At 29.5% G+C, this 19,692-nt stretch overlaps 1 protein-coding gene and 1 long non-coding RNA gene across 2 annotated transcripts; both read right to left on the reverse strand.

Moving 5' to 3' along the window:
• Positions 1 to 560: 560 nt before the first annotated feature.
• On the reverse strand, positions 561 to 5,105 carry LOC120076872 (uncharacterized). Its single transcript, XM_039030818.2, has 2 exons — positions 4,902 to 5,105; positions 561 to 1,831 (listed from the first exon to the last, which is right to left on the reverse strand). Exons 1-2 carry the CDS (start codon positions 5,026 to 5,028, stop codon positions 639 to 641), a joined length of 1,320 nt encoding a protein of 439 aa, XP_038886746.1. The 5' UTR covers positions 5,029 to 5,105; the 3' UTR covers positions 561 to 638.
• A 4,099-nt stretch (positions 5,106 to 9,204) lies between these two features.
• Positions 9,205 to 10,138, reverse strand: LOC120075884 (uncharacterized). The gene is made up of 2 exons (XR_005481451.2): positions 9,772 to 10,138; positions 9,205 to 9,688 (listed from the first exon to the last, which is right to left on the reverse strand). It is a non-coding gene; the product is annotated as an uncharacterized LOC120075884 (long non-coding RNA).
• Positions 10,139 to 19,692: the final 9,554 nt, after the last annotated feature.

A 19,692-nucleotide genomic window follows, 5' to 3' on the forward strand; every position in this document is an offset into this window, starting at 1 on the left:
CTAGACAGACTTATTTATAAAGGCATTATCAATCGTAACTTTTGAAAAATTGGTGCACAACATTGGAATGCGACGACTCATAAATCTTAAGTGACATTTTCATAAGATGAGTAAATATATTGTATTATTTTGGGAGTATGTATTATATGAAATATGTACTTTTTTTTCCTTCACTAGGTTTTTTCCCATTGAGTTTTTCCTACTAAGGTTTTAAGCATATTTCATATATATATATATATAGGCATCTAAGGGGAGTACTATGAATATTATAATAAAAAATAAATATCCATTACTTAGTGTCTAAAGACAATGTATCACCATTCATATTGTCATGTGTCTTGTACTAATTCATGTTTGGTGTCCATGTAAGTTTATATGTCACTTTACTTATAAATAGTGACCTTTGGTAATCTTAAAATGATATACCCATTGGTGAAAAATCCACACCAAATTTCACTAAAATTTTTCATTGTCCAATTTTATAATTTTTATTTTTATTTATTATTATTATGTAAAAATATTATTATATTATATATTTTCATATCCGTATTCCATCTAAATTTCATAACATATCATATATTATATACATAAATTGATTCAAATTAAATCTGCAGGCTCAATGTTTACAATGTTTACAATTAATTTTTAATTTTTTTACTAGAGGACCTCAATGAAGCTCCAATTACCAAAAGGGCTAAAACAGCAGCCCCAATCATCACCACTGGCCGGTTTTCTTCCTTCATCGCCGCCGCTACCGCAGCCTTGCCGGTCTCCTTCACTTTGGCCACCAGTCCTAATGTTTCCTTCCCGCCGGCGCTAGGTTTTTCCTCCTTGCTTTCTTCTTTATCCTTCGATTCAGTGACTATTTTCGCGTTTTTAGCAACTTCTTGCCCGGATTTACTCTCTTTCTTCGGAGATTTGACGACTGATTTCTCCGATTCATCGTCTCCCTGTTCGGCCATTGCGATTTTCATGTTTTTAGCAACTTCTTGCCCTAATTCGCCCTCTTTGTTCTGAGATTTTACGACTGATTTTTCCAGTTCAACGTCTCCCTGTTTGGCCTTGTTCTGATCAGACGATGGCTCTCGATCTTCCTCCTCTTCTTTTCTTGAACCGATCTTAGTCGTTATCCGATTCCATGGCGCCGGAGCCGCGGCACGTGGCGTTGGCGGTGGAGGAGGTGGTGGTGGTGCGGCAATTTTAGAGATTTTCTTTTGGTAATTTTCTCTGAGTTCCTTGACTGAGCCGCCCAATTCACGAACGACCGGTCGCGGAGCGGAGATTTCGGGGAATAGTTCATTGTCTCTTTGCCTCAGTTTCTCCGTCATTTCCTGATCAGACGGCGGCGGCAATGACAAAACCTTTGCAGGTAATTTCTCGCGATCTTTTCCTCCTCCTTCCGTCAATCTGCCGGTGGATTTCTGATCGGACGGAGATGGTTCCGTAACCCTAGCAGGTAATTTATCGCGACTTTTTCCTCCTTCCGTCGATTTGTCGGTGGATTTCTGAACGGACGGCGATGGTTCCGGAACCCTAGCAGGCAATTTTTCGCGATTTTCCTCTACCTGCTTCGTCGGTGGCTGATCAGACGAAGACTTTCGATCATCTTCTTGCTTTGAAGGGGCAGCTTCAGAAGCTGGCCATTCAGAGAGCAATCTGGGCATAATGATGTGAAGAACATCACCTCGAAATCGGCCATAGATTCCGGTGGCTAAGCAGTCGTCCGGAACAGGAAATTGATGAACGAATTCTGTTTTCTGCTTCTTTCCCTGCAGCTTAAGCTGTCCCGATGCCTTGTCGTAAGTTAACTTTATCAGATTCCTTGGGCAACCTGCATATAAATTGTAAAATTACACAATTAGCCCAACAAATATAATTATTTAGGATAAATATCAATTAATATCCCAACAACTAAGAATTCCATTTAAACTCCAATATCAATTTAAATCTTAAACTAATAATTGTAATTAATAATTATATCGATTTAAACCTTAAACTTTCATAAATTATCAATTTCAATCTTAAACTTTCATAAATATATTCATTTAAATTCTGAATTTTCTTAAATGTATCAATTTAAAACTTAAATTTTTACAAACATGTCTAAATAAAATATAATAAAAGGTTTAAATTGATACGATTATGAAAACTTAAAATTTAAATTGATATATTTATAAAATTTAAGGTTTAATAAAATTATTAATTTGAATTTAAATCAATATATTAGGGTTATAAATTGATATTTGCGGTAACTATTTATTACCATCATCCTGTACTTCCGGTAAATTACATTTTGACGGTTGATGATTAATGAATGGGTAAAAAGTAAAAAGGGCTTGCACTTGCATACGTGGCATCTCCATTTAGATTGACGTGATATCCATTTGGTAAACTATTGGCTAAAATACTTTTTTGGTCATTAATTTTTTTATATCGTTTCTATTTATTGCTTAGACTTTGAGAATGTAATATTGAATTTCGTCTCAATTTAGTTTTTAGATTTTAAAATGTCATAATTTTATCAAATTTGAGTTTTAATTCGATTGGATCTCTATTTTCAAAATTTATATTTATAATCTCGATTTTTATTAAATGTTCACTTTCAATTTAAATTGATTTAAAATAATTATAAAGTAAAATTTTAAAATTTAAATTTAAAAGTGATGAAAAATAATGAAATTTAATTAATTATAATTCATTTAAAACTAATTGACATTTTCACCAAAGACGAAAAGGTGCTAAAATCTAGAGGTTAAATCAAAACAAAACTCAAATTTCATAGGTAAAATATTATATAACCTAGGGACTAAACTAAAATCGAACTCCAAATTTAAGGACTAAAAGTGAAATATTTTGTAATTTATTGATCAAATTGAAACTAAACCCAAAACTTATGAATCAAAAAGATATTTTTTTCATAAAATATTTTAGCAATATCTTTTGAGATATGTGTCTTTTGATTTTTACACACAATCTATCTATCACATCAGGTTTCATCTTTATTTTAATATTTTAGACAATTTCAAAATTGAACGGTCAATAGAAATTAAAATTTTCATAGTCTAGAGGTAAAGCTGAAACTTACCTCAAAGTTTAAGGGTAATTTGTACCATTTAACCTAAATTTCTTTTTTAAGTTGCGGTTTAAATCTTGTTTTATACATTGGTCTCTAATTCTTCAAATCATACAAAATCTAGTAGTTAATCTTCATCCATGAATTAGCAAATTTGTAACACTAATTTGGCCTATATGTTGAGCATAATAAGAATACCATGATTTGAAACTTTAGGGGTAAAATTCAAAATAGGGCAGTAGTAAAAATGTAGAGACAAAAATGGAAAAAAAAAAATTGATAAAATTTCAAATATAGTCTCTAAACTTTCGTGTTAACGTCATATCAAATTAACTCCTAAACTTTCAATTACATGTCTAGATTTCCAAATTTTGAAAATACCAATTTGATCTCTCAATTTTGAATTTTCTATCTAATAAGTCTTTTAACATATTTGATATATATTTTTTAAATTAAAAAATCTATTATACATAAAATTAAATTGTGTATTTAATTAAAATAAATTAAAAATATATTTAATAGATCAATAACTCAATTAGGGACAAAAATTTTCTTAAAATAACTTTAACTGGTAATTCATATTAGGAAATTAAAGATGAAAATAGATGAAGCAAATAAGAGATTAAAATTGTCAATATGAGCATAACTCTACAAATCTTGTACTATTGACCTTGAGATAGAAATTTTATTATCCCATCACACTATTGTAAAAAGAAATGTTAAAATACCATATTAGCCTTTATACAATCAAATGTCTAATTTTGTTCATTGTGTTTTCAATAAATTTTAAATTTAGTTTCTCAAGTTAACTTTTATCAAAATTAATTAAATAGTAACAAAAATTATATTGTAAGAATTATATTGAATTTGTTTCCAAAAGTAATAGCAAAAGTTTAATAGATGATAAAAGGTTTTTGAAAAAATCCAATAATAAACCCCTAATAGGACTAAATTTAAGATTTACTGAAAGGATGTGAACTAAAATTAAACTAAAAGGATGTAGAGGGACCAAATAGTCGGTCAATAATAATTGACATGACTTATCTCTCGAGAAGTTAGAGGTTCAATCCTCCAATCGAAAATCGAAAATATAGGTTCTGTTTGGTAACCATTTGGTTTTTTGTTTTTATTTTTGAAAATCAAGTCTATTTCATCCACATTTCTTATAAAAGATTTGCATCTTTCTTAAGTACAATGGTTGAACTCTTAGCCGAATTCCAAAAACAAAAACAACTTTTTGAAATCTACTTTTTTTAGTTCTCAAAATTTGGCTTAATTTTTTAAACTATTGGTAAAAAGTAAATAATAAAGAAAGGAATTTAGAGGTGCAATTAGCATCTATAACCTTAATTTTCAAAGACAAAAATAAAAAACAAAATGGTTACAAAACGAAGACTAAGTTTTTAGTTTTCAAAATTTGACCTAGTTTTGAAAACATTAATAAAAAGTAGATAACAAATAAAAAAAATAGACCTCATTTTGTAACAATTTTTTTTTTTGAAAATTAAGCATATGGACACTACTTCCACCTCCAAATTTATTATTTTATTATATACTTTTTACCTATGGTTTAAAAAACCAAGTCAAAATTTGAAAACTAAAAAAAATAGTTTTCAAAAAGTTTTTTTTTTAAAAAAAAATTTTTGGAATTTAAGAAACATAGATGCAAATAGGCTTATTTTTAAAAAGCAAAAACAAAAAATCAAAATCAAATAATTACTAAACGAAACCTTCAAAATTGAAAAAATATTTATAGGTTTAATTTTGAGGAAAAAAAAATCAAATGTAATGGAGTCATAATAATTAAAAAGAAAAAAGAAAAAAGAACCTGGGATTTGGATTCGCAACTCATATTCATTAAGATCAGGATGAAACAGGATGGGTTCGAATCTTATGCCAAGATTTTCCAACTCATTTTTGCCTTCTACTTTTGAACTTTTTCCCAACCAATCCATTGTTTTCTTTTTTGTATTCTCTTTTGAGATGTGCTATAATTTTTAGTAATGTAGTACATATGGATTTTGATTTTATAACTCCTCTTTATTGTGGGTTTATTTATTTATTTATTTGATTTTCTTGTGGGCAAGTCTATTCCTTTTTTCACTATTTGGGTCTTTTAATGGGTTTTCTTTATCCTTACATGAGGAATAATTAAAATTTTTATGTTAGGTTTACTTTTGATGGAAGAGAATCATTTTTCCTTCCTTCCAATGCTATTTGCTTATTAGGTGTACAAGCAAGTGACTTCTAATTAGGAATGTCTATATTTCTCGTAGATGCACGTGGAAAATTTCTGTTTATGTAGGAAACGGAAAAGGGTGTGGATGAAAAAAATCTTGTCAACTTAACGGGAATTGCAACTTGGAGACGTGTCTCCGTCCCTGCCTCATATTTATTTTTATTTTTAGTTGTTATATATAAAAAAAGATTTGTTATTTAAGGATTTGGATAATTTGATATGTTTGAACCATATGGCTGAACATTTAAATAATGTGTTTGGTTAATTATATTAGGTGGTTTAAGAAATGTCAATTCTTCACGAAGAATAAATTATTTAAAAACTTAAAAATATAAGTAAAAAACTAATTATTTAATTAAAATTTTTCAATAAAATGCATTAGTTTATTTTTTTTTTAAAAAAAATTAATGGAGAATGATCCCCTAAAACTCGATCTTCAAAATTTAAACAGAACTTCATGGAGGATGAGAAAGCCATCCTTGTCCTTGGATAAAATAAAATAGTGACCCTAGGTATCTTATTCAAATCGAGATGAAAATAATTTAAGCCTGGTTGGCAATCATTTAATTTAATTTTTGCATTCCACCTCTAAATTTCATGTTTTGGTATCTATGTTTTACCAATATTTTAAAAAACCAAGTTAAATTTTGAAAACTAAATAAAGTAGTTTTTAAAAATTTGGTTTGGTTTTTAGAATTTGATTAAGAATTCAACTCTTGTATTTAAGAAAAATGCAAACTATTGTAAGAAGATGAGAGAAAATATGCTTAGTTTTCAAAAATAGAAAACAAAAAACGAAATGGTTACCAAATAGAGCCTAATTTTTTACTTTTCAAATTTCCACTATAGCTTTGAAAACACTTAAAGAAATATAGACAGTAAAGTATAGAAAGCGATAGATTGAATTGGTTTTTACAAGACTTAATATTTAAAAAAAAAGTATATGATTATCAAATGAGACCTAAATTATTTAGGTTCTTCGACATTTTTATGATTTTGTTTCTCTAATGTTTATATTTTATAAAAGTTTGTAAATTTAGTTTGTATAATTTTGACATTTTCAAACTATTACTTTTGTCTCGAAGAGGTTAATACATAATATTGTTCGAGTTGCCAAAACAAACATAATTCAACTCATATACGAATGTGTTTGTGATCAACAAGTTTGTAGTTTGAATTTTCTACTCTAAAAAATGTTTTAACCTTTTTTTTTTTAAGTTACATATAAAATTAAATAAATGCAACCAAAGTTGTTGCTACACAAACATTCCTTCCAAAAAAGACAACTCGTCTATTATGTTTTACTTTGGTGCATCTCATCACTTTTATTATTATTACTATCTTTTTATTATTATTATTATTCTTCATGTTGCTAATCTAAATTTTTTTTCATTACTAACATGAATTCAAATATAAATAGTAATTTCATAATTCAATAAATGTATTTATCTTTCAAGTATTCAATAATCTTTATACTTTTATCAAAATTGAAAGTTGATCTCTTAACTTACATAAAAAATTTGATGGATCAAGTGTACGCATCGAAGTAATAAAATTCCAATAAACCAGATATCGTCCTTAGAAAATTAGTTATTCGATTCAACTAGCTATCCGACAATCTCTTCAACTTTAAAGAAAGCAAATAAACATTCAAACTAGGGATTCACTTGAATAGAATGTCCTAGGGTATTGATATCATTCAACATTGTTATCGATTCAAAATATTTTATTTCAACTTATTCAAATTATCAACTTAGGCCTAGAAGGTCTATGATTCGGGTTTCCTCCTTTGAGCTCAACCCTTTCTAATATCTAAAAGTCAATTCTATTTTCATGCAATTGAATCTAGAAGGCATAGCATTAAGCATCTTTGTTCTTAGTCTCTAACGCTTTCCTATCATTTGCATGCATATTCCAATACCACTTTATCATGCTAGTTTCGGCTTAGAAATCTCTTTTGCAAATAGATTAAAAAATCAAATAAATATAAAAATAATGTATCCGTTTTATTATATTCAAATAAGATTTATTCTCATTCTCTCTCTCTTTTTTTTGTTGAAGTTTCATTTGGATGATTCCTTTATATTTTTTTTTTATTAATTATACCCAATCTTTTATACTATGGTTGGAACCATATGATTTTGAGGAATTTTAATTCATAATGGATTTCAAATGAAGTTCATCATTTAGTACAACATGAAAAGGAATGATTTTAAAATTCGAAATGATTTCAAATTTCATAAGACTTTATAAGATTATAATGGAGGGTTTAAATGGATACACCTATGAAACTTAAATGTTTAAATTGATATAACCTTCAAAGTCAATTGTGTAAATTGATATTTATCCTAAAAAAATAAAAAAAATTAAAAAGGAAAAGAACAGGAAAAAGAGTATATATATGTGTGTATGGATATTGCGTCAAGTGAAAGCCTTTTTTTTTTTAAAAAAAAAAAAAAATTAATTAATCAATTAAAATGTAGATTTTATTTTTTATGTGTAGAATTTAAATATTTTGACATAGTTTTCTTCTTATTTTTCCTCCCGAACTTTATTCAACTCATAAAAGGTAGTTTTGTTTATAGAATCGAATAAGTAATTCGCTATACCATTTTTTTATTAAAAACAATTTGTGGTTTAAAAGAAAACACGTTTACAAAGTAAATGTGAACGGCAAAGAAAGAGACGGTTTTCTTTCGATTATTCTTATTGAAAAAGAATTATTTTGTTATGCATAATTTAAAATTTTCAAAAGTAGGAAGAAATTCCTATAGAAAAATATCATATGTAGAAAAAAAAAAGAGACGTTTTCTTTTAAATTATTCTTGCTGAAAAATAATTATCCTGTTATGAATATTTTCAAAATTTTCAAAAGTAGGGAGAAATTCCTTTAGAAAAATATCACCTATAGAAAAAAAAATAGTAGACAAAAAAGGAAGTTCTTCTTTAAATTATTCTTGTTGAAAAAATTATTTTGTTATGCATATTTCAAAATTTTCAAATGTCATCTAAAGAAGTAGAGGAGTGAAATTTGTTTAAATAAACAACGTAAAGGATTGGTTTATGATTTTTATTTTATATATATTTAAAAATAACACGTCTCTAATATCTTTTGATTATGTATTTAAAATATTTTAGTAATTTCTCGATGATATATCATCATCAAACAATTTAAAATTACTAACCATCGTCTAATACTTTAATCATTATCAACTACTAAACTATAGTTAAATTAGAAAAAGTATTATATAATAGTAGTTTTGTTAACATTTGTCAATATGAATATAGCTCATCTGGTATCAAATATGTACTATCAACCTTGAAATCAGAGTTTCATTCTCCCAATCCCATATACTGTCGATAAAAATAGGAGTTTCGTTTGCATTTAAATCACTCTGGTTAATCTAATATTAGAAATAAAAAAATTACACTATCATAATAATAATTTGTTTCTCTCTTATAGCCTTGCACAAATATGAGGTTTATTTTATGAAAAAAAATAAAAATAAAAGGTTGAAAACTCTACTCATAAGGTGAAAAAAGTTTTAAAAGCCTATATTATAAATCAAACACAGCTTGTATATAGTATGTTTAAGTGAAAAATAATTGGTCTTTTTCATTTTAGTCCTTATAATGTCCAAAATTAGTATATTGATTCTAATGAATTGTGGATATGTTTTGAGTTCGGTGATAGAACAAAATTTGAAAACATTATTTATATATGTATTTCTACTATTCAAATGTAAAATGTGCTATCAACACGCACATCTAATAATATTGAACATATGGAATATAAATTTTATCCGTCATTGAACTTAAGTTTTTTTCATATCTTTCTTTGGATCATTAATCAAATACGTCATTGAAAAGCTCTAAATGAGTAGTTTTCACATATATAAATATTAAAGTTCACTTTATTGATAACAAACAAAGGCGTAACACTATTGTTTTCAAGTAAAATGAATAAACAACATAGTTATTATTCCTTCTGCAACCACATAAGTAGGTAAATATTGGAGAGTGTGGTTTCATTGTACTCACTAACATCATCCTTCACATATAAGTTGAATTACAAACATGGAAACAAGTTTCTACATTCACCAACCCTATTGTGGACATAGAAGTTAATCTTTATGCATACACTTAGTAAATCTTGATTTAAATGTAAAGGAAGATTTATTAGGTTTTGAAAAATATAATTTGAAGAGTATCATTAACCAATTTTGCATGTACTTCATCTAGTGAGCAGGTTTCTTCGATTTGTATATGTTCGTTCAAAGGAGTAATATTGAATAGGCCATCTGATTTTTGTCCTGTAATTATAAGCGTCCTTGTTCTTGTATTCAAGTTGATTCGTAGACGATCCTTTGTAAAACCTAAACAAAATCAAATGACAATTAATTCTAACATACACACATATATACATAACCATGAATCTAGTTAATTTAGCTAGATTTACCTGGAAGTTCTATGGTCAATATCCTTCTGTTGTCTCCAATGTTGCTCCATGATTTGATTGGACTATACGGTTGATTTGATTGAGTTGCGTTTCTCCAATTTTGATTCACGATCTGACTCGACATTGAGAAAATTCTTTTTGGATTATGTTCAAAGGTGAAAATTTGAGGAGATGAAGTGGAACAAAAATGGTAAACTCTCCTTGAAAGTGCTTCAATCCACCACCAAAAAATGAGTTAAGAAGGGTATAGCCTTGGGTGTTTGTAAATGCAAGAGAAGAAGCATTCATATATATATGTGTGTGTATACCTATGGCTTTTTCTCTATTTACATCTATTTTTAAACCTTATTCCTTTCATAATGCTTATGGCTTTGTCTTGTGGTTAAAGTGGAATATATCTAGTGATATATGGAAAAGGAAAAAAAAAGTATATCTTTAGATTGTTGCCATTGTCCATCAATTTTCTTACATGTTACACAAACCACCAAGTTTGGCAAGGACCCAATATGCTTTTGTATATCTTTTTCAAATTAAAAGATTCTATTCTATCTTTTTCCAAAGGAAATGTTGCCAAAAGCATTTTTGGTTCTTCCAAGTTGGGTGAGGAATGTTAGGATTTTGATTCTTATTAGAAAAATTAACTTTATTTCATTTAATTTGAGACGGTAAACTCTTTGTCGAATCATTGTAGTTTAAATTAATACTATCTATTTTTTTTAGATGCCTTAATTAGTGAAAATTATTGTTATTATTATTATTTCTATATATATTGATTTTAATTTATTGGTTATTGAAATATGTTATTAATACACCTCGCATTTCTTTTTTATTTGATCAGATAACTTTTTCTTTGTTAAATTTTGCTTTATGAGAATCCATTATCAAATTCTTTAATTATCATTGTATGAAAGTTAGTAAATTATAATTTATCGATATATATATATATATATATATATATATACACACATATGTAGATGAGAAGATCCTAATATCAAATTTGAAGATTGATGAGACAAATACATGTCAATTGAATTGAACTATTATTCTTGTTGAAATCTATTGATATAAAATATAATTGTTTATTCAAAAGATTGAATATTTTTAATACTAAAGTTGATTATTAATTTATTAGTTATTTCCAACCGAATAATTCGTTGAATAGATAAATTTATAGGTAGTGATATGAACTTTTAATTTCTTAATAAAAACAGATGTCTTATCCATATTTCTTTTTTTTTTTAAAAAATAATAATGACGGGATGAGAGATTGAACTTCTAATTTCAAAGGACGAAGTGGATGTCATATTGCTAAGCTCGTTTTCGCTAAATTTGTTGGTATGATCATTTTATGAATTGTTAGTTTTGAACTTTTGAGACATAAATTTCACTATAATACAACTATCATCGTATGTTTGCTCTGTTGAAGTTGACATGCAATTAGCGGAAGAAATCAGGATTATTAAGCACTCTAATTCATCAATTTTAAGATCTAAGAAAGCATGCTCACAAGATAAGAGGAGGGTTTTTCAACATACCTTTGAAGAACTTCTTCAATCTACGAAATTAGTTTGAATCTCCACTTTGTAGACCACCACTTGATTTTCTCTACTATTCTCTTGGATCTTAGATTGGATTGTGAGATCCAAAATAAGTTGAATTGAAGGGAAACTTAAGAAGAAAAGTCAGGTTTTTCTTGTTGGTTTAAAGAACACTTCTTGAACCTAAAAAATCAGAAAAATTCCAAAATGCATGGCATCCTCTCAACTCAAATTAGAATTGGTTTTGTTTAAATTTTCTATGCATTCAGAATGCCGCCTCCAAGAATGACACCACCTACTTGGATAATTAAATAGAAATTTGAGTGTCTTAAGTGGGATAAACCCACTAATTTTTAATTTTCTAATATAAATTGAATTTATAATTAAATTCAATTTTCTTTTTAATTTTGAAACTTATTTTCAAAATTAATATTAAATTCAATATTGATTTTATAATTAATATTAAATTCAATATTGATTTGATAATTAATATTAAATTTAATTAATTTTACAAAATTAGTTCAATAATTAATTTTACAGTAAAACTAATTAATAATTAATTTTCAAATAAAATTAATTAAATAATTTAATTAATTATATTAATTTAATATCAAATATTAAATTAACTAAATACCAATTCATCAACCACGAGTCTCTATTCATGTAACCAATATTTAAATCAAATTTAAATATTGTCCAATTCTCCAATTTCGTTTAATCCAATAATTAAACATGACATTATATCGTATATAATTACAAATTGTCTTAATATGAATTTGAATACTTCACATTTACTCATCACTTTATCCTAAGGATTAATCCGTCAGTGAGCTAGTAGGAGGACCTAATGGACCTACAGATTATGGGCTTCAACGATCCGAGATTAATTGACCAAACTCTTTAAACTAAATTAATCAACATTCGTTAGCTACCGACCACCGGGTCACTCTACTAAAGCCTGGTAGTTGCACTCCTCTCTCTGTAGATATATTTCTGTTCATTTGATTTAACCATAAATCAGTAAGTCGACCCTTCACAGGTGGTTCATAATAACGGCTGGATCAAATGCTATTTTACCCCCGAGATTACATCTTGCTCCTTAAGTCTCATTGATCCTCTAATGAACAATTGGTTTGTGATCCAATCACCAAACCGAGTCCCTCTCCGGCTAATGAGATGGTGAGACCCCTTGTTCAAGACCTGAAATTAGTACTTAAGAGAACAACCTCTCTACTATCCCTAAAAGCAGACAGGAGTGAATTCCGTCTTACACTCTATGCCCCCAGCTATCTACCCAATCTTATCTCTGAAATAGGAGTCTTATTGAGTCGGTGCTGTTGAGTTAACCATCACGTTTGCAAATCTAAGGATAATCACGAATAAACAGGAGTTCATAGTTAGCTCAGGATTAAGGTTGAGTTACCTAGATTATTGCTTAGAAATAGTCCGTCTTAAAACAGTAAACAACATTATAAAGTAAGAGTGACTTGTTTCTTGATCCGATCTTACACAAACTCGTTGCATAGGACGCCTCCACTTGCATGTCTCCATATAAATGATTTAGGATCACATCGTTTTGTACTAAATACAAAGTGGGCCGCATCCAGTAGTGTTGCTAGAACAAAGTACCCAACCTTATTCGTATACTATAGACTATTTTGGCTATCTACTCAAACTTGATCCATTTTATGTCTCCATATAAAGTCCAAGTACTCATGTACTAGCCATGGATCTTAGGTTATTGGATTTAGGCTTTTATAAGTGCAATTTACATTTTCAATAACATATTAATGGAAGAAACTTCAACGAATCTTTATTTCAAATAGAATATGTTTAAACTTACAAACTGCGAGTTTTGGGACTACAACCCAACATGTTCAATGAAGAGTGTTGGATGAATGATATATGTGTGGTGTGGAGGGACTCGATGGTCAATCTTAAATATTCTTAGACCAGAATTTAAGGTTTAGGACATATATATATAATTTATTTGTATATTTGTATATAATTCATCAATAATTTTGATATAAATTATATTTTTATCGTCAGATTAGTGGATTACTAGAATCTTGGTTAAACCGTTTTTTTAAGGAAAAACAAGTCAAAAGCAAAAGTCCAATCAAATTACGTGATTATATCTTGAGACATAAGGAGTGTAAAGCACACAGAATAAAGAGTTTGGAGAATGGTAGATACTTGATCGTCCAAAGTTTTACGCACAACAACGCAAGCCAACATGTTCTGATAGCGATGAAACGTGAGAGAAAGAAACAATTCCAAATCATCTCCTCGTTCCTTAGCAAGGTCCACAATAAACAAATAGATTTTGAAAATATCGATAACATCATCATTAAGAAAAATGATGACGTCCAAACAATTAGAATCAACCAAAATATTCAAAATATGGAGAGGAAAAAAAATACTCTTAGATCTCTAGCATATCGCCATTACTTCAAGGAACTTCACTCCTTGCATAGAGGGACGGATCCAAACTAATAATATGAACATGCCCTAACTGATCTTGAAACACCCACACCAAACTGTCCGAGTTGTACATTGCATTAGTGTTCAACCTCTGGAATTTTGGTTAAACCTTTTTCTTTATGGTTTATAATAAACGATTTGTATGATTTGTTATATATCAATGTCAAACCAATCAAACCTCAATAAATACCCCATTTAGAAAAATTCTTACTCAAGATAATATATCATGTCCATTCTTTCTTTTTGTTTAATTGGAATATTTGCCTATTCTTCACGGGCCGATTGTACCAACTAATAATTCTTTTGAATAATATTGAATATTGTTTTTTAACTTGAATATACTATAATCTCTTCTAATATCGACTTCCCTTTAAATATTATACGAAAATGTCCAATTTAGACTTCTAAATCGTAAATGTATGATCAATTAACACACTCTTTCCAATTTAATTTGAAAAGTATATGGTTATAAAATAAATCAATTTAGATCATTTATTAATATTATATTTAAAATTAAAATTATTTATGTATTCAATTTTTACATGTATATAGATTTCTTTAGATGTTGAATGGATCAAATTAAACGGTTAAAATCGATGCATAGCAAAATTTTAAAGGAAGTTTTAATTGAGAGTCTAAATTGATTCACTTATGAAAGTTAATGGGTTTAATTAATTGTTAGAATTATTATAAGTTTCATGATGTTTTATCCAAACAAAGTAATGAAGGATGGTAAATTGATACACTTCTGAAAGTTCAAAGTTTATATTGATACAATTACTAGTTATGGGTTTAAATTGATACAACTCCTAAAGTTAAGGCGTATAAATTGATATTTTTCCAAAATTATATAATGGATAAAACATTATAATTTTCTTAATCTTTGTTGAGTGTTGAGTTATTACGAACCATTTAAAATGGTAATTGATGTCAAATCCGCTCAACTATGTTTGAATTGGCAGAACCATCTCTATTGTTTTAGTACAATAAATGTGAGGATGAGAATTTAAATCTCTATTTTTTTTAGAATAGGTGATATTATTATACAACAACAAGAGGATCTCACAGCCCAGGATCAAGACATCAAAACAATAAAGCACAAGCAATGGCAGGACTCGACCGAAACAAAGTCAAAACAAACGTAAACAACACCATCCACCTGGGAGAATATAGTAGATGGAAGCACACCAGAAGACATGGAACAACTTACTACGTACCCCCTTACCTGACTCCACTCAGCATAACCAACTAAACTCGACAACCCAACCCGCCACCCGATGAGTCGAACCCAACTGATGCAACACACCTGACCACACCTCTCTCCTAAACCCACACTCAAAAAATAGATGATCCCATGACTCCACATCTCCCCCACATAGAAGACACCCTCTTTTGAAAACACACCCCAACTCTTCAACCAATCCCGTGTACCCAACTTGTCCCTTACAACTAACCACGCAAAAAATGAGTGACGTAGAATATCACCCCTAGACCATAAAAAACCTGCACAAGACACCTTAGGACGACGAGGACGTAAACTCTCCCACGCACTAGCGGTAGAAAATCGACCACTAGTACCCGATACCTAAATCCAATAATTCCACCCCCCTTCCCCCCTAGGCCCCACTGTCTGAATAAGACCCCAGATCTCAAGCATACAAAATATACTTCAATTATTGTTGAGTTATGGTAATGTTAGCATCAATCCCTACTTGTATATTGCTTATTAAAGAATGTGAATAACATGAGGATGAGACCTTGAAAAAAAAAAAACATCCCTTATGTACAAGTACAACACATTTAATCGATTATTTTAATTAGTGAAAATTAAAAAGTTGATATATATAGCTATCAAATAATATATATAACTTTTTTAAAAAATAGTCTTTGATCTAAGAGGTTTGACTTTAAAACTCGACATTTTAACTCTTAGGGGATATTTACTCATCAATATGAGTTGAGTTGATTGAGTTGGTAAATATTGGTGAAGTCGAGTTGATTTTTTTACCAACTCATCCCACTCCTCTAACTCATTCCAACTTTTCCTCCCTCCAATATTTTCAATGGCTCAACCATCAACAATCGTCGATGACTACCGCTACCACACTTTGACGACCATCTTTGCACGACCAACTCTACTTTTGTACAGAGCAACTTCTATGACCACCTTTACGCCGCTAACTCTGATAACCAACTCTAGGCTCCATTAACCATCTTTGACAACCTTCACATAAGAAACTCCGAGGACATACTCCAACGACCACCTTCGCGCTGCCAACTCTGATGACCAACCTTAGACTCTGGCAACCACCTTCGATGACAACTCCAATGAAGACCACCTTAATGATCAACTCTAGTGACAACCACCTTTGACAATCAATACTAACATTCACTTCAGGCGACCAACTCCAACAAAGACCACCTCTTACTTGTAGGCCTAAACTAATTGCACAATTCTTCTAGTAATTAGTTTTAGGTTCATTAATTTTAAGTTCAGAGCCTACTTTTTATAGTCCAAATATTTAGTTGTTGAGAAAAATTTGTGATGTATTGAGTGTCATTTATTGCTATACTTTTTTTTTACACGTTCAAAGACATTTTTGTTGACATCATTATTTCATTTATAAGTGGTAAATTAGATTTAACCATAAAAACCAACCATAAAAAATGTTTGCAAATAACAAATCTGCACAAAAAAAAAAAAAAAACAAAAAAAAAAAAATTTCATTATATTAGTGTAAAATGTAAAACATCAAATGTTTGAACAAAAAAAAATTATTTTCACAAATAGGCAAAAAAAAAAAAAATAATAATACAAGAATTGAGGGCTAGGGATCAGAGTAAATGTTCATTTTATTGCAATTGAGTGTTTAAATTGTGTGGTGCAAATATATTACATTTTTCAAAAGCGGAAAATAAAAAGTTGTTCAATTTTCAAGCTTCTTTAGTGTTCATGATTGATGGCTAAATAGTTGTGAAAAGTTTTCATTTGTTTGGAATATGGTTGGTGTTTAGGAATGGAAAAAAAATATGTTATAGAATTGAATGTTCAAAAATAGAATCCAAAATTTGTGCTTAGTATACGTTTATTTTGTAAAAATTTGTTATGTTTTAAGAATGAGAAAAAAAAAGTTAAGCATTTTTTAATGTTAAAAATTTTAGTAAAATGTGTGTAGTTGAAAATTAAAAAATAGAAAGAAAGATCCAAGAAAAAAAAATAATTTTGTTTAGGAAAACTGTACTAGATATTTTATCACAACTCAACTCTATACACCAAACACAAACTTTTTGGCTCAACTCTAACTCAGCATTATAAACATAAACTTTATGAATCAACTCAAATCAACTTAACACTCTAAATACAAATATTCCAATTCAACTCTACACTCCACAATCTAATTCCACAGATAATCTAATTTCTCAGATAATAATTACTAACTCAATTCTACTTATCAAATGCCCCTTGAGGTTTACATTGATTTTGATCTTTTATCATCCGTCTTCGATTATTTCAGTAGCACAAGCTAATGTGGGAGTGCTTTCTATTAATTAAACATTTGAAAAAAAAACTTATTATTTTTTTCTCCCTTGTTGGTGAAAATTTAGATTTTAAAATAAGAGGGATTTCAAAATAAGAGGGAACCAACCTTTGGTTGGAGAATCCCACATTGATTTTGATTTGGAAGTCTCCCTTTTATACTCCAACCTTGGGCTTTGGGTTTGGGCCCTAACGAGTATCCATGTTTTGAAGAGAGTGAGGAGATAGACCATCCCCGGCGAGTCTTCCGCCCGAGTTCCGGCCCCTCGCACGTTCTAGAGGTTAAGGTGGTGAGAGTTTTCATAGAATGGATATCTCAACTTAATATTTGTACCTGTTATTTATTGTTATATTAATATTTTACCTGTTATTTATTGATTGTTATAAAAGGTATCTTATAATTATACTAATTCATATATAATTATACTAACCATATTCCGAATTCAATGGTTTCAATAAATCCCTTACAATAGTTCGTCTTGGCCCAGATCTAGAACTGTCGTCAACGGTTTCCAAAGTCTTCTTTTTGACGATCCACAAAATTTTAGGACTTGGATAAGACTTTGGAAGTTTCAGTACAGTAGACAGTATTGTTAATCATTTAAATTTCACAAGTGTATCGATATCGATGGTGACTCATTACTTCGATGAATAATTTCTTTGGACAGAAGAAGATTATGTATACACTTACTCGAAATCTCACTAATCAAATTTCATTGTGGAAGACACAATTTTTTCTGAAGAATTCGCCAGGGTTTCCGCCTTTTTCTCACTCGATCGTTCCATGCTGAAGGTCTATAAAAGGCGTGGCCTTCAGCAGATCATTCACACAACTTTTCACTTCCATTTGACTCCTCTCCTCTCCTACTCTTCCATTTTTCGTTTTTTGATCAGTGAGTTAGAAAAGGTGTGTGTTCCGGTCGGTAATGGTGCATTTTCGATCGGATTTTCTTTTTAGGCTGTTTTATCCTGGGGACGACGTGGCAGTATTCCTAACCTGTTACACACTTGGGCAGAGCGGCGAAACGTCTGAAAGAGAGCGAGCTCCGCGACTCAGCCAATAACAAGTTTCTATTTTGCAAGTTTTGTTCTTTGCTCGATTGTCGTGCCTTGACCATTTGTTGTTTGTCGTCTGATGGTCTTGCCATTTCCAACATCCCTTCTCCCATCCATGGTCACTGCCACTTTGACCACTCTATTGTGATTATTTTACTTTTAGAAAGTGCTATTTTGATCCATTTATTTTTAATTCTATTTTCAATTTTTTTTTTAATTTTAGCATTACACACTCCATTCACTAAATTTCTTAAAGTTTATCTATACAATTGCATTAAAAGGGTTTCTGTCAGGTATAGTTTACGTTAAAATTTTGTAAATATGGATCACAATTATCACTTTTTTCAAAATGTAGGAATCAAAATCGATATTTAGGAAGTAAATATATAAGAAAATGAACACTTTAAAATGTATTCCAAAAAATAAACCACAATTAAAAATATATAGACTAAATTATTATATACACCTTAAATTTATGATATAAAGTGGCTTTTCTACCTTTAAGTCAAAAGTACATGAACTGTCATGACTTATAATCAAAATTGAACCAATTGAAATCATAATGCTCTTATTTTGATATTGGTTACTAGAATTTTTTGGGTTTAAATCCTATTTTAGTCCCTGAACTTTGAATCCTGTTCTATTTTAGTCCCTGAACTTTTAAAAAAAATATTTATTTTAGTCCCTGTAGTTAAAATTTTGTTAAAACTTAATGGAAATATGAGGTGGCATGTGTGTTGAGTAAGATGAAGATGAAGTAAAATACCAACTACCAACTGATGAGTTCAAAGCTTACGTCGTTAATAAACCTCAAACCTGATCAAAAGAAAATTAATAAAATCGAACTACTCCTATTACTACAAAAAAACGTAGCAACAGTCGTAAGCACGGGTTAATCTGCAGGGATGCGATTTGTTTCGTCAAACCAATTTCCTAACTAGCGCGGTAAATGGAAGGCTTGGGTGTGAAAGAGATAAAAGCGTGAAACATAAAATGCGAGGGTAAATGTAAACTAAGGATATGAATTATCTAGTTTCAAGAATTAACAGTATGATGGCCTTTCACAAATTTCTCGTAAGTACAACTGAGCCAAAATTACCGTTTTGCCCCTATAGTTACATCTAACTCCTTAAGTATCACTGATCTCTCTATTAAACAATAAATCATAGTTCAACTATGATCAAACCGCTCTTGGGCCAAAAGAGGGTGTGGCCCCACATTGTTCAAGCCCTGGAATCATCCCTTAAGGGAGCAATTTATCTACTTGCCCTGACGTTGGGGAAGGAGTGAATTCCTTTTTGTGTA

The sequence above is a fragment of the Benincasa hispida genome, chromosome 4 (genome assembly GCF_027475165.1).
Source record: "Benincasa hispida cultivar pf3 chromosome 4, pf3_genome.v1.1, whole genome shotgun sequence".
Lineage (NCBI taxonomy): Eukaryota > Viridiplantae > Streptophyta > Magnoliopsida > Cucurbitales > Cucurbitaceae > Benincasa > Benincasa hispida.

Bases quoted from the DNA above. Each gene is read 5' to 3' on its own strand.
- LOC120076872 (XM_039030818.2), bottom strand. From the start codon at position 5,028: ATGGATTGGTTGGGAAAAAGTTCAAAAGTAGAAGGCAAAAATGAGTTG. The intron at 1,832-4,901 runs GTTCTTTTTTCT...ATTTATATGCAG, and splicing joins GTTGCGAATCCAAATCCCAG to GTTGCCCAAGGAATCTGATA.